The sequence below is a fragment of the Gekko japonicus genome, unplaced genomic scaffold (genome assembly GCF_001447785.1).
Source record: "Gekko japonicus isolate JY-2015 unplaced genomic scaffold, Gekko_japonicus_V1.1 scaffold262, whole genome shotgun sequence".
Taxonomy (NCBI): domain Eukaryota; kingdom Metazoa; phylum Chordata; class Lepidosauria; order Squamata; family Gekkonidae; genus Gekko; species Gekko japonicus.
The window spans coordinates 1,181,300-1,194,717 of record NW_015172011.1 but is presented as its reverse complement, the minus strand read 5'-3'; the positions used below and the strand labels follow the sequence as shown (position 1 = coordinate 1,194,717).

Here is a 13,418-nt window from a genome sequence, read left to right as displayed (position 1 = left end):
AGGTGACAGAGGGCAGGTCAGGACCCGTGTTCTTTGTTTTTGGTTGGGTGTACATTTCAACACCTATTTGCCCATTTCTGTAGCACTATTTTCTGGATTTGATGTGAGATAGCTTCTATCATTAAATGGAAAACTTCCCAGAGGAAATGTTTAAGGGCATTGTGTGTAGATTTTTTTCTTTCTATATGATGGCCAGGAGACAAATATATGCACACGTGATAACCTGATTGCCATTTATACTTGTTATCTCTTCATGTATATGCTCTGCGTCTTTACCACAAATTACCTTAGGGACCAGCGTGACATAATTTGGCAGCCAGTCAAGAATAAATTACTTCTGGATTCACGTAGTTTCAAGGGCATATTGGGCACAGATGCTCAGTAGCAGAAAATCTGAGAGCTGGGTTGAAAAAGCAAGAGGGTAGTTGGCGATATTGAAAAAGGAGTCTAATTGGAAATCTAGCCATTCAGAAACAACATGATTTCAGTGGAGAATGGAGTTTGCCTAGGACTTGGCTTGTGTCTTCAGTCACCCAACTACATCAGGAAAAATTCAGCTTGACTTAGTTCTCCTTAAATTGTGTCTATCTGTTGTGTTTTGCTTAATGAACTGCTTGTTCAAGGATCAAGTGAAGGATGCGCTATAAATGCAAAGTAAGTGGCATGGAGATCTTTATTTGTAAAGTCATTTTTAAAGGTAACGCTTGTTGTTTTGTTTAACATTTCCTTGCTTGAATGATTGGTTACTAATACTGGAGAAATAACGTCATGATGTTGGGAGATATTGTGGAGGGCTGCACAAACTTCCTTGCATTTATTTAGATTTTTTTTGTACGACATTTGAAATTCCTCTTTCTGTGATCTCTCTATGAAAAGTATTAATTGTGCATTTGTTGGGAGGGGGGGACATTCACGGTAAGCCCAATGTCATGAAAATACATTGAAGCTGTTTAAGGTGTGCATAGATCAAGTATAGCCACCTGGTAATGCATTAATTCCAGATGGGTAACTATGTGGCAGCAAAATAAAACAGGAGTCCAGTCATGCAGGATCAGTACTTGGATGGGAGATCACCTAGGAAGACTCTGCAGAAATGGCAATGGTAAACCACCTCTGCCTCTCACTTGCCTTGAAAGCCCCTTCCTGGGGTCAACATCAGTCAACTGTGAGTGCAGCTTTACGCGCACACACGTGCACACACACACATCATTTGTTGGGAGGGAAGGCAGTATGGTTTAGTCCAGTCTTGTCAGATCTTGGGAGCTAAACAGAGTCCATACTTGGATGGGAGACCACCAAACAAGACTGTGCAGAGGAAGGCAACAGCAAACGACCTCTGTCCCTCACTTGCTTTGAAAGCCCATTGCTTGGGTTGCCGTGAATCAATTGCAAGTCAAGGGCACTCAGCTTTCTAGAGTCAGAGCTCACTTCGCCAGATGCATGATGAGTATATCAATTAGGTCTGTAGTCTGTAGCTTATCTCCTTTCTGTTGGAATGGTTGTTGAGAGAAGCCTAATGCATTGCTCTGTTTCCCTCCACCGCTCCCACTTTAAATCCTAAGAATGAAGAGCTGGTGTGCATCGTACCCCCATTATTAGCTACAATATATAGAAGTGTTTACCGTGGGGGTGGTTGTTATCTCACTGACAGCTCCTCCTCTCTGCCAAATGTATTTTTATTATTTGTTTTCTCAACTTATGTGCCCTGCCATCTGTTTCAGAAAATCTCAGGCAACAAACGACAATTGCAGACAATAAAATCCAATTCATACAGTGCAATAAAATCTGGGTTTTTAAAAAAAATAAAATAAAGGCACCCTAAAAACGATTACAAATCCATAATAGCAGCAGATTCTAATAAGATGTCATTTAAATTCTGGATGAAATCCACATTTCCCAAAATTCTTATTGGACTAATGTGGTCTTAACTGACCAACTAAGAAACACATCGAAACAGGCCTGCTGAACATCTCTGGGAAGCTTCTTGGGAGCCAGTGTGATGTAATGGTTGGCGTGTCAGACTGTAACAGCAGAGGAGACTTGGGATTGAACCCCCTCTCAGTTTTCTCGGTAACCTTGGCCCAGTCACTCTCTCTTTTCCTTTGCAAACAGGGTGGTTGTGAGGATAAAATGGAGGAGGGTAGACTCATGTTTGACACCCTGGGTTCATTGGGAATAGGGGGTGTGCCAGCTCTGGGTTGGGAAATACCTAGAGATTTTGGGGGCGGAGGGTGGGGTTTGAGGAGGGGATAGACTTCAATGGGGTATAGTGCCATAGAGTCCACTTTCTAAAGCAGTCATTTTCTCCATGTGAACTGATCCCTGTCACTTGGAGATCAGTTGTAATAGTGGGAGATCTCCAGCTACCACCTGGAGGTTGGTAACCGTAAGTGGGAGGCAGGACAGGATATATAGGGAACAGACAGGGAAAGGGGTTCCAGAGCAAAGGTGTCACAACAGAGAAAGCCCTATCTTTTGTGCCTTTTATCCTAGCGTCACGCAAAGAATGGGCTGCTTGGATTGGGGATCTGTCTGATGATCGTAGCATGTAGGGGATGTTCCTATGGGAGGAAGTATTTTCTGGAAAACCATGCACCAAGCCATTTATTATGATGCTTTATGATGCAGGCAATGTGATGATGACTATCTCCTTAGTCAGCACTTCCAGACATTAAAGCCAAGGCAGGAATTGCTCGTTATGACAAGACTATTTTCAGCACCATCTTGGTGGCCAGTATCTCCGTTTCCAAGCTGAAGAGCCAGCGCTGTCCAAAGACATTTCCGTAGTCATGTGGCCAGCATAACTAAACGCCGAGGTGCACGGAACGCTGTTACCTTCCCACTGAAGTGATCCCTATTTATCTACTTGCAATTTCTTGCTTTCGAACTGCTAGGTTGGCAGGAGCTGGAACCAGAGACAGGAGCTCATTCCGTCATACCAATGAGAAACTCACTGGTAAAACCATAGATTTCCCCCCGAAATTGATATCAGTCATCTCTAGGAATTGACAAAAACTCTGATTTTATTATATCGTTTCTTGGTTTTCCCCAGAAGTAATGTCAGCCATCAGCTGGAAAGCCCTTTTTAGTGAGGTGGGGGTGTCTTGTTCCTGCTGGGGGATTGGCAACCCTAGGAATAGGAGACCCTGAGGGATGACATGGAGGGGGATCTGCAGCAGAAAGGTGAAATCAGTAGAAATAGACAATTTAGTCTGGATCCAATCCAGCACCTCCAAGATGGTTTCCCATTCTCACTCTGCATGTTGTAGCAACCGGTTGTTCAGTTTCTGAAGACACAGCCCCATGTCACTGGAACTTTCTGTAGTGTGCATCCAGACTGCTGAGTTGGAGGTTCTGCCATTGACTGTGAATTAAGCAACTGGAAGGGCTGCCGTTCAGCGGAAGAATACATATTTTGCATGTAGAAGTTCCCAGGTTTAGTCCCTGCCAACTAATATTTTTCAGGCAGCAGATGTTGAGAAAGGTCTTTCTTTGCCTAAGTCCTTGGAGAGCCATTGCAAGTTGAGAGTAGACAGTACTTGTGCTAGATGTTCACATTTTCATCCGTTCACATGTTCACCTGTGTGTGATATAGAGATTTTAGATCTAAGAGCCTAAATTCAAAGGCGACGGGGCATTCATACGCTTAACTTACTGGAGCGTCTCCTTCTTACTGATATCACTTTAGGTCCTTGCTCCTTTTTCCTGAGACAGCTGAGTTCAGGGCAGAGCTAGGCTGCTTAGTTAGGGCTGGTAGCTTCTGCAATGTGATAAAGCCGAGTTGGAGACATGTGTGTATATCACAAACAAATGCATTACAAATGGGATCTCTTGGGACCCGGCCTTGTTGCACTGCACCGTGTGTTTCACTTTTCATGTTTGTTTTTAATTACATACTCTGAGACTTGAAGAGAGAACCCAGCCTTCTGACAGATTTTATCTGCTGATTATTTTCACAAATTGTTACAGAGAAGGCCTCCGGGGCTGGCGTGTAGGTGGAGGCTCAGTTCCCCAGTCGTAGATTGGATGCCAGGTGGTGGCGTCTTAACCTATGCTTACAAAGGCAGGTGCTGACAGATCCACCTAGGCCAAGAGAAAATGCTCACATTCTGGAGACTAACAGAGAAAACGGTAAAATAACAACCTTGGCGGGTTCGATTTCCACTGAAAACAGCCTGCTCTTTTCTCTCTCTCTCTTTTTTTCTGTCAAGGTAGAACATTTGCCTGTGTCCTACGGGAAGTTCATTGTTGTAACTGTGCATCTCAGGACTCCTGAGTGCCCTGCTCAAGGTGGTCGATCTCTTTTGTTTTGGTTTGTCACGCAAAGCAACTATGTCTGAAGCAAAAACCAAGTACTGCAGTCCCACTTTTTTAACATTTAGGTTCATCAGTACTACAGCTGCCTACCAGAGGACAAAGTACCCTACGTGAACAGCCCCGGGGAGAAAGCCCGCATAAAACAGCTTCTACACCAGCTGCCACCACACGACAATGAGGTGAGTCATTTAGAAATAATTGGGGAAACATTGGCTCAGCACACTTAGTGGGGGGCACGGGCTCTCTTTCTGATGTTGCTGTGGTGTGTAACAATTAGCCGGTTAACCCAGCCTTCTGGCCAATGAACTGTTAAAGGACTCTTATGTAAAAGCGGTATAGTTGTTTGTTTGTTTGTTTGTTTTTCCTGGGATCACCTTTTCCCCATCCTGGCTGAGGATAGCAAACTCCTCATTCTCTACAGCAGTATTAAATTGGGTAGAAGGGAAACATAATCCTCAGACACTGCTTAGCCCTTGTGTCACTGCTTATTACAATGCCTATTTCATTGCCTGAATTCATGTTCATTACAGTCCTTCTAAGACAATATAAACTACACGCCTGTATACGTATCGACAGGTACAATAACAGCTTTCTTCCTCTTTGTAATTGTTGCAGGTATGTAGCACATGTATAAACCCTTTTCGTGTGGTTGTTTAAATTGCAGCGTTCCTATTAAAACTGAATGATACAAACTGTACAGATTTATGGCATCTACACAGATTAGTCAAAAAGAACACTTTGATATTTGGGTTTCAACCTCAAAACCCACTGGACCATGTTGCCCGAGTTATTTCTGTGGGGTGCCACTATAAGGAGTCGTTCGGGGGGAGGTAATGATGAAGAGGTAGAAGATGGTGGATCCTGTGAGGACTCGGGGTATTTCTGAAGCCTCCCAGTTACATGCTACTCCCATCTCTCTGCTAAAGGAGAACAACGGAGTAGAATAGCTTAGCTGTAGGGCAGCACAGGTGAGGCTCTGAGTGACTCTGACTGGAGCCATGGCTTTGATGGCAGGGTGTCTCCATTCCTCTTTTCCCTGCTGGGAAGGAAGAATTAATTGGCAGGGAAGAAGGGAATGGTGCTCATTTCCTAGGCTACCTGCTCGAGTCCGAATCTGCACAAACAGGCATAGCAAATCCTAGCTTTCCCATGTCTTGGATTTTGAGCCTGAAGGGAAATACCGTGGGGTAGCAGCACATAGCTAAGCTTTCTACAGGTCTCAACCCATATATACACACACATACCCTGTGGGGTTTTCAAGGCAAGAGGTTGTTTGTCATTGCCTTCCTCAGCACAGCAACCCTGGTATTCCTTGGTAGTCTCCCATCCAAATAGGGCCAACCCTGCTTAGTTTCTGAGAGCTGATGAGATCGGTCTAGCCTGGGCCATTCAGGTCAGAGCATATGGGTTGAGACCTGGAGATATATAATTCTGGAGATTTGTAACCCACTTTTCCATTCAAAATATACAAATTGGCTTACAAATTCCCTTAAAGGGCCTGCAAAGTAAACCCAGCATTCACTTCCTGTATTCAGGAGCTCCTGCCTTCTGTTACAGACAGCTACCTAACTGAGGGATCGTAACAGATCCCAATATATATCATGGAGGGATAGAGTTGCCAACTTGCAGATGGGTCCTGGAGATCTCCTGGAATTACAACTGATCTCCAGAAGATGGAGACATTTCCCCTGGCGGAAATGGCAGCTTTGGAGAGTAAACTCCATGGCATCATATCCCTGCTAAGCAGGCTCCCTCCCTTCCCCACACTCTGCCCTTTGCATGCACCTTCCCCAAATCTCTAGGAATTTCCCAAGCCTGAGTTCGTAACCCTATGTAGGGGGTGGGGGTTCCCTCTTGAAAGAGGCATTGACCAACAGCGCAGTCCTAAACAGAGTTACACCAGTGAACTTAATGGACTTAGTGAACTCAATGGACTTAGAATATTTTAACTCTCTTGAGGACTGCACTGTAAACAAAAATATAAGGGGCAAGGCGAATATTATATTTGCCACAGGGATCCCACTGACAGGAGCAACCCTGTGGCCAGTGATTGCTGCCTAGGCCATAATAGGTAGAACAGCTTATTATTATGGGGATTATTGCTATTGTGTTGGAAATCTCTACTGGACATTTGCATAACATTTCTAGATGCTGTCTCGAGCATCGTTTATGGCAGAGAATGCAGCCAAAAGGTGTCTGAATATAGACATGACTACATCCATTCTTAAATCCGCAGATCATAGATGCCAAGACTACTTTTCTTTCTTCTGTTTTGTTTTTAAACAGCCCTAGTGAAAATGCCATTAAAATGAATAAATCGGCCCTGTTGGTGTGGTGGGGAACAAGGAACTGAAATGCAGGCCAGGTGGCAGCCCTACAGAGACGTCTAAAATTATGTGTGCAAAAAAACCAGGGGAGGCTTTAAAGCTCTCATGCCAAAAATAAATATATATATATTTAAAGACATGAGGAGTGAGAAAGAAACTGCTCCACATATTTTCAGTTAGCTGACACCACGGAACTAGGCTTTGCACCAATACCCAAAACCTAAAAGGCCAATTCCACCCCACCCCCCATCAGCTTCCCGCATTTAGAGGCCACGCAAGTCTCTAAGCACTGCAGTCGAGCTAAGCATCTGACAAGCTTGAACATTCTTGGTTTCTTTTACTGAGTGGATTGACAGTGACTTAAGTTATTTTTTGATAATTATGAAATTGTGCACTGATTACTCAAGAGTTCAGAATGACAGATGGGGAGAAGGAAAGTTGGAAAGTCCAGCCCCTGAACTGTTTCCCGCATTTACCCTCTAAATTGCATAGGTGCAGTGTTTTTTTCTGAAGAAATCTGTGGGGAAATGTGAAAGTAACAAGTTTTAAATAGGCCACAGTTTAGCACATCTCGTTTGTGGAGAGACAAGCTTTCTCTGCAAAGAGCAGATTTTAGCATCTGCGAAGGCTCTGAAGAGCTTGTGAAGGGAAAGGGGGAAGATTTTGTTTTGAACCCAAACCTTGCTTAGCTTGACTAAATGCAGACCTCCTGTGCCAGAAATCCCAAATACCTATTGTAAACATTGTAAACGTACAAGTGATTTATATTACTACAATTTAGCTGCCTGAATGAGCAGCTCCTGCTTATGGAAATGGTCTTGACTTGTGATTTTCCCCTTGAACTAAATAATTCTGCTGGTATGTAGAGGTACACGGTGTCCGAGCTACAGTATCCTAGCTGATAATAGGGTTTTCAAACCGCCAAGTAGTGTCTGGAGGTCTCCTGGGATTACGACTGATCTCCAGATGACAGAGATCATTTCACCTGGAGAAAATGGCCACTTTGAAGAGTGGACTCTATGGCATTATCCCCCACTGAAGTCCCTGGGTAGCACATCTGCCCTTGAACCATTTTGATCTAGTTTCAGACTGGCTTGGGTTGCAATACTGGGTGATCTTCATCCAAAGCTAGACATGGGGCAATCTTGAGTGCTTCAGAGTTCCTTCTTGTCAAAAATGACTCTTCAGCATTTCTATAAGGCTACTGAATGAGACTGATCAAAGATTTGGGGATGGATGTTATCACTATGTGGATGACCCCCAGCTTTATATTTCATTGTCTAAGCCTTCCGATGCATCTGTGACAGCTCTGAATCAGTGCTTTAAGGCTGTGGTCAGTGCAGATGAATCCATACAAAACAAGATGCTGGTCAGGAAGGCCAATGCTTTGGAGAGATTATATCTATTTGACTTGGATACAGTGGAGTTGGCATTTGCAGAGCAGGGTAACATCTGCTCATGGATCAAGCCTTGCTGTTTGAAAGCAGTTAGCACTGTGGCCAAGAGTGCTTTCTTTGAGGTGCATCTGGCTCACCAGTTCTCTAATTTGTTAGACTAAGCTGACCTGGGCATGCTAATCCATGGGTTTTTAACCTCATGGCTGCACTACTGTATCACAGCCTTTGTGGGGCTGCCCTTGAAGTCCATTCAGAGACTCCAGCTGGTTCAGACAGCAACAGCTTAAGTATTGTCAAGGGCTAGCTGACAGGAACACATACGACCTATTTTAAAATAGCAAAATTGGCTGCCAGTTTCTTTTCCTGTTCAATTCAAGGTGCTAATTATTACCTTTAAAACTCTTCGTGGCCTATGACCCGCATCTCTGAAGGTCGGTTTCTCCACATAACTCCTCACGCACCAGTTATGGTCTTCTGGCACCATCTGCCTGTCCTGCCGATCCAAGTTGCCTGTCCAGCACCCACCAGAGCCTGTTAGTTTTCAGTATTGGCTCCCACCTTGTCAAACAGGCTCTCTGAGGAGGTGAGGGTGGTGCTGTCCTTAAAGGAGGTGCTGTAAGGCTATTTTACTTGCTAGGGCTTTTAACAAGGTTTGACCTACAGACATTTTCTTTGGGGTGGTGGGGGCTGATGGGGTTCTGTTGTATTATGGATGGTTTTAATTTAGAATTGCAAGCTGCCTTGAGCCACAAGGGAAAAGAGGGTTTAAATATTTTAACAAATAAAATGCATTAAATAAAAGGCTTAAGGTATATCTTGTCAGTGTGATGGAAATTATTTGAATGCACATTGTGAACAAATGCACCCTCTTCATGAGTCATTTGTGACCCCAAACATCGCTATTTTGAACTTGTCTTTACATTTTATCTGAAAACTTTGGCTCTGCACCCATCTACAGGGCTCTTCTGGCTTTTCTCTTCAAATTGTCCCTTTTCCTGGATTGTGGTACCTAACATGATTTCCAATATGGTCATGCCACCATTTGTGTCTTGCCATTTAAGATTATCCAAAGCATGTCAGGGTGTCAGTAAGAACCAAGGCTGCCGTTAAGCTGAAAAATTGCAACACCGGTCGCAACTTGCGAACCCTTGTAGCCTTGCCAAGTGCAGGATGCTTTTCACAGTGATTCCTGTGCGAGTCCTGTGAGATGCTGAGCGCAGTCCTTCAGTCACAACAAACCAAGCAGAACTCCTTTGAGTTTGGTGGCATCCCATTGGCGTATGCCTATAGGGCCACTCCCTTAGACCTCCCTCTAAGATCAGGTGTTAATTCTTCCCTTGGCACATTTCCTGTATTTTTTTCCAGGAGGCTGTCCACTCTGTTCACAGCCAGTTATCACACATTAAAGGCTGTGAGGAACTTAGAAATGCATGCAAATACTCATCTTTATCCATTCATTAATCAACGTCATTTATAGACTGCCTTTCTCACTTGGACTCAAGGCAGATTACACAGAGTGAGTCAATACCATCAACAAGATGGGGCGTTCAGTAAATAATGAAACAGGATTTGGGTTGTCAACCAACCAGAGGTCTAAAAAGAGAACTGAACTTGCCAACGGAGGTGGCTGTCAGACATCTGCCAAGAAGCCTCCCCAACAGTCCAGCTGACACTGATGAATGCCAGATGCAAGCACAATATATTCTCTGAGTTGTCCACCCTTAACCCAGAAACCAGTTAAGAAGCGGTGAAAAGTTTGAATAAGTATATTCTGTGCACTCAAGGTTTATGTTTCCTGCTTGTTTCGGATTTCACTGTGGGTGCCTGGCAAGTATTTGAAAGTTAGCAATATGTTAATGGCAAACATCAGAAGGTTCCCGCCCTCCCACTCCTTGTCCTCCCTGTTCAACCTCAGAACATTGCAAACTGGCATGATCTACTTGTGGGATGTCGGTACAGTTGAAGCCATGATGTGACAGATAGGTAGCTAGCTGCCCCAGCTACAGTCACATAATGCCATGCGAGTGGTTCTTCCTGCTAAAGCCGGCAGATCCTTGCGCACTTGGATGTTTGGATACATCTCGTTGTCGTACACCTTCAGCTGCACTCTTGCTGTCTCTCGTAGCCCCCTTCTGATACATGCATGTACACACACACACACCCTTCGCTTCTTGCAGATGCTAATAAATGCCTTTCAGCTAAGGAGTACCGAGTTGTTTCTGTGCCATTAGTTTTGACATCTGGTTGCCATCTAATGCGGAACAAAGAAGAGAAGCAGGGAAAGCACTCTAAATTAGGCTGAAGTTCTGAAAATATTTACTACAAAGTTGTCTCGTTAAGTCAGTTTGAGAAATGTGATGGTTGCTGGCGAGCAGGTGGACTTCTAGTGCGCTGCTCTCCACCCCCAAGAAAGAAGTCACAGCCACAGATTAAAATATTCTGCTTCAACTTTTTAGTATCTCTTAGACCTCTTCATCTGCCCCATTCTCCACAAATAAATCAACATGTCTTGATGTATTCCAGCTTTCATGAAAGCAATCCTGGGATAGCTTCTTTGAGAGTGAATGCAACTTTAGCCTTCCCAAGACCCAAGCCACTAAGGCAGTGATCCTAAGCAGAGCAACACCTTTCCAAGTCCACTTAAGTCAATGGGCATATAAGTGTATACCTCTGCTTAGGATTGCACTATAAGAGAGCAATCCTGAGCAGGTCTTACAATCCCACTCAGATCTAATCAATGGGGCTTCTTCTCAGGAAAGTCCCTTTAGGATTGCACTGTGAGAGGCCAATGAAAGCTTAGGCCAGAATAAGTTTGTTAGCCTTCAAAGTGCTACAGGACTCCCCCGCCCCAGTCATTCCAGCATGCCAGTCTTTGGGAGGAATGTGTTTTTTTGATTTTCTGAAGCAAACAAAACCTCCACTTTCACCTTTCCTCATTGGCTTGGCTGATCTCTGCCTCCTCACCCCCTCCCTCAGTTTACCTATTCTTTCGTCTTTTAGGCTCAATGAGTGCTAAACTGTGAAGAGGGATGCTGTTTTATAGTTTGGTAAGGATAAAATTAGCTAAACTAGGATTGCTTTACACCTGGCAGTTTTAGCAGGTACATTTTATAGACATCACGTCTGCCTACTTGTACCCTGTAATGTGTGAAACGAATATACACATTTATTTCTGCATGCGTACAAGGCAGAAGTACATTTCAGGGAGCTGGCAGGGCTCTCTGCAGTGGCACTTTGTGCTATCCAGAGAGTAATAAATAAATGGATGAGCACACCTCACAGGTTACAGCAGGTGTTCATGAAAGCTGGAATATTTACTTGCTCAATTTGCAATGTGTGGAGCAACCATAACTAAACTTTGTGAATTTCCTGCATTGTGCAAAGGGTTACACTAGATGACACTGGAGCTCCCTTCCAACTCTATGATTCTGTTTTTATGAAATCAATTCAATAATGCTGATATGTTAGAGAACATCGTCTACTCAAATCAAACCTGCAGTTATTTAATTAATTTCCAGAAGAAGCTATCATGTACGCATGGTTTTCCTCTCTCTTTCATATCTATCTATATATGAGAGAGATGTGATAAACAGTCTTTCTGTGACCTTTCAAACTTTTCTGTGCCTGTGTGTATTTATATTTTATTTTCTTGCTCTGGGGGCCTCCTGCTAGCAGCCTCATTTGCCCATTTTACCATAGAGTTTCTGGTGATTCCTAGAGCTACTCTTTGTCACTTCTGGATTTCCCCCGGAAGTGATATCATGACACAGTCAGTGTTGCTTACCCTCCATTTCCCCATCCTCCCACAGATTGCCAGGCTTAGCTTGTCAACCTTCCAATGCATAGATATAAAATCACATCTACCGTATTTTCCGGCGTATAAGACGACTGGGCGTATAAGACGACCCCCAACTTTTCCTGTTAAAATAGAGAGTTTTCCAGTTAAAATATAGAGCTGTGCTGATGCTTCTGGCGTACCGGCGTATAAGACGACCCCCCACTTCTGAGAAGATTTCCCTGGGTTAAAAAGTAGTCTTATACGCAGGAAAATACGGTATATATCTAATAGCCAAGTTTCCCCCTCCATGCGGATATCTAAATCTGCACATCGGGGGCACTTGGGGGGCAGGGAAATTTTCCTGCACACTTGAAGCAGTCTCCAGGAGTGCAGAAAAATCTAAAAAGTTGAAAAAAGTATACGGGGGTATTTAAATCCCCCCAAAAGTAAAAGAGCATTCCCTGCGCATGTGCAGAGAACGCTCTGGCCGTTGGGGGGAGACTCGGTGGGCCCAGCGGCTGGGAACCGCTCAAGCCACGCCACCAGAACCAGGGGGGAGGAGATAGGCCCGGTGGCTGGGAGCCACACCACCAGGGCCGGGGGGGAGATCGGTGGGCCCGATGGCTGGTAGCCGCTCAGGCTGCGCCGCCGGAGCCAGGGGGAAGGCTCGACGGGCCCGCATGGCTCGCCGCCAGGGCAGGGAAGTCAGAGAAGGATTGGCAGGCCTGGCGGCTGGGAGCTGCGTGGGCCTCGCCATCGGTGCGGGGTGGGGGTGGGGGAGAAGGATTGGCAGACCCAGGCCTCCCTGTTGGTCCGGGGGGTGAGCAGGGGAGAAGGCTCAGCTGTGGCCGCTTCCTCCTCCTCCATGTGGAGCTCCCCCCCCCCGAGTATCACAGGTCTTCCCTTCTTGTATATATCTATATGCATAAATAGCCTCACCCTTCTAGCTTGCTATGTGAAGGATCAGCTCCCAACATCATTCAGCCTCTAAGTTATGAACAGGATGGCCAAACTGTACTGCTTTCCCCAGCATCTGGCATTCAGAGATGTACTGCCTCTAACTATGAAAATTCTACTTTGCTTTCATTGTTAATTGCTGTTAACAGCTTTGGGTCTGTGTTAAAGCCAGTCTTAATAGCGGACATCACCCTGCCTTGCAGGAGTTACTTTGGTAATAAATTATGGAACTAACTGCATTATATGAAGAGACAATATGTTTTCTGAGGCTGCCTGGTCTTGCTTTTTCCCTTTTATCTCTGCAAAGATGGGAAACCAGTGGTGAGAGGGAGCAAATACCATGATATCACAGCAAATGGTGATAACATTTTAGAAAAAGGAAATTGACTTGTGTCCAGGTTGTGGTCTGAGACCAGGTAGTTGTCTTTTAACCTCACTACTTACTGTCTGTAAAGTAGCTGTTTCAGTAACAAATGTCAGGTCAAAGGAGTGGATGAGTATTTGATGCTCACACCCCACCATTACCTGGCTGTCAGTTTATGACTTAGCCTAAGACCTTTGTCTCCAATTACTTTAGTGTTTTGTTTCTAGGGAGTGACAGTCCAATGCCTCTGGGCATGAGGGCAGCAACATGACATGAGG

General features: G+C 44.7%; 1 protein-coding gene across 1 annotated transcript in view; it reads left to right on the top strand.

Annotated features, from left to right (window-relative positions):
• PRICKLE2 (prickle planar cell polarity protein 2) overlaps positions 1-13,418 on the top strand; it is a 58,674-nt gene that overhangs the window by 22,512 nt on the left and 22,744 nt on the right. Inside the window, 1 exon segment of the mRNA XM_015420256.1 lies at positions 4,383-4,496. Coding sequence (XP_015275742.1) covers positions 4,383-4,496 — 114 coding nt within the window.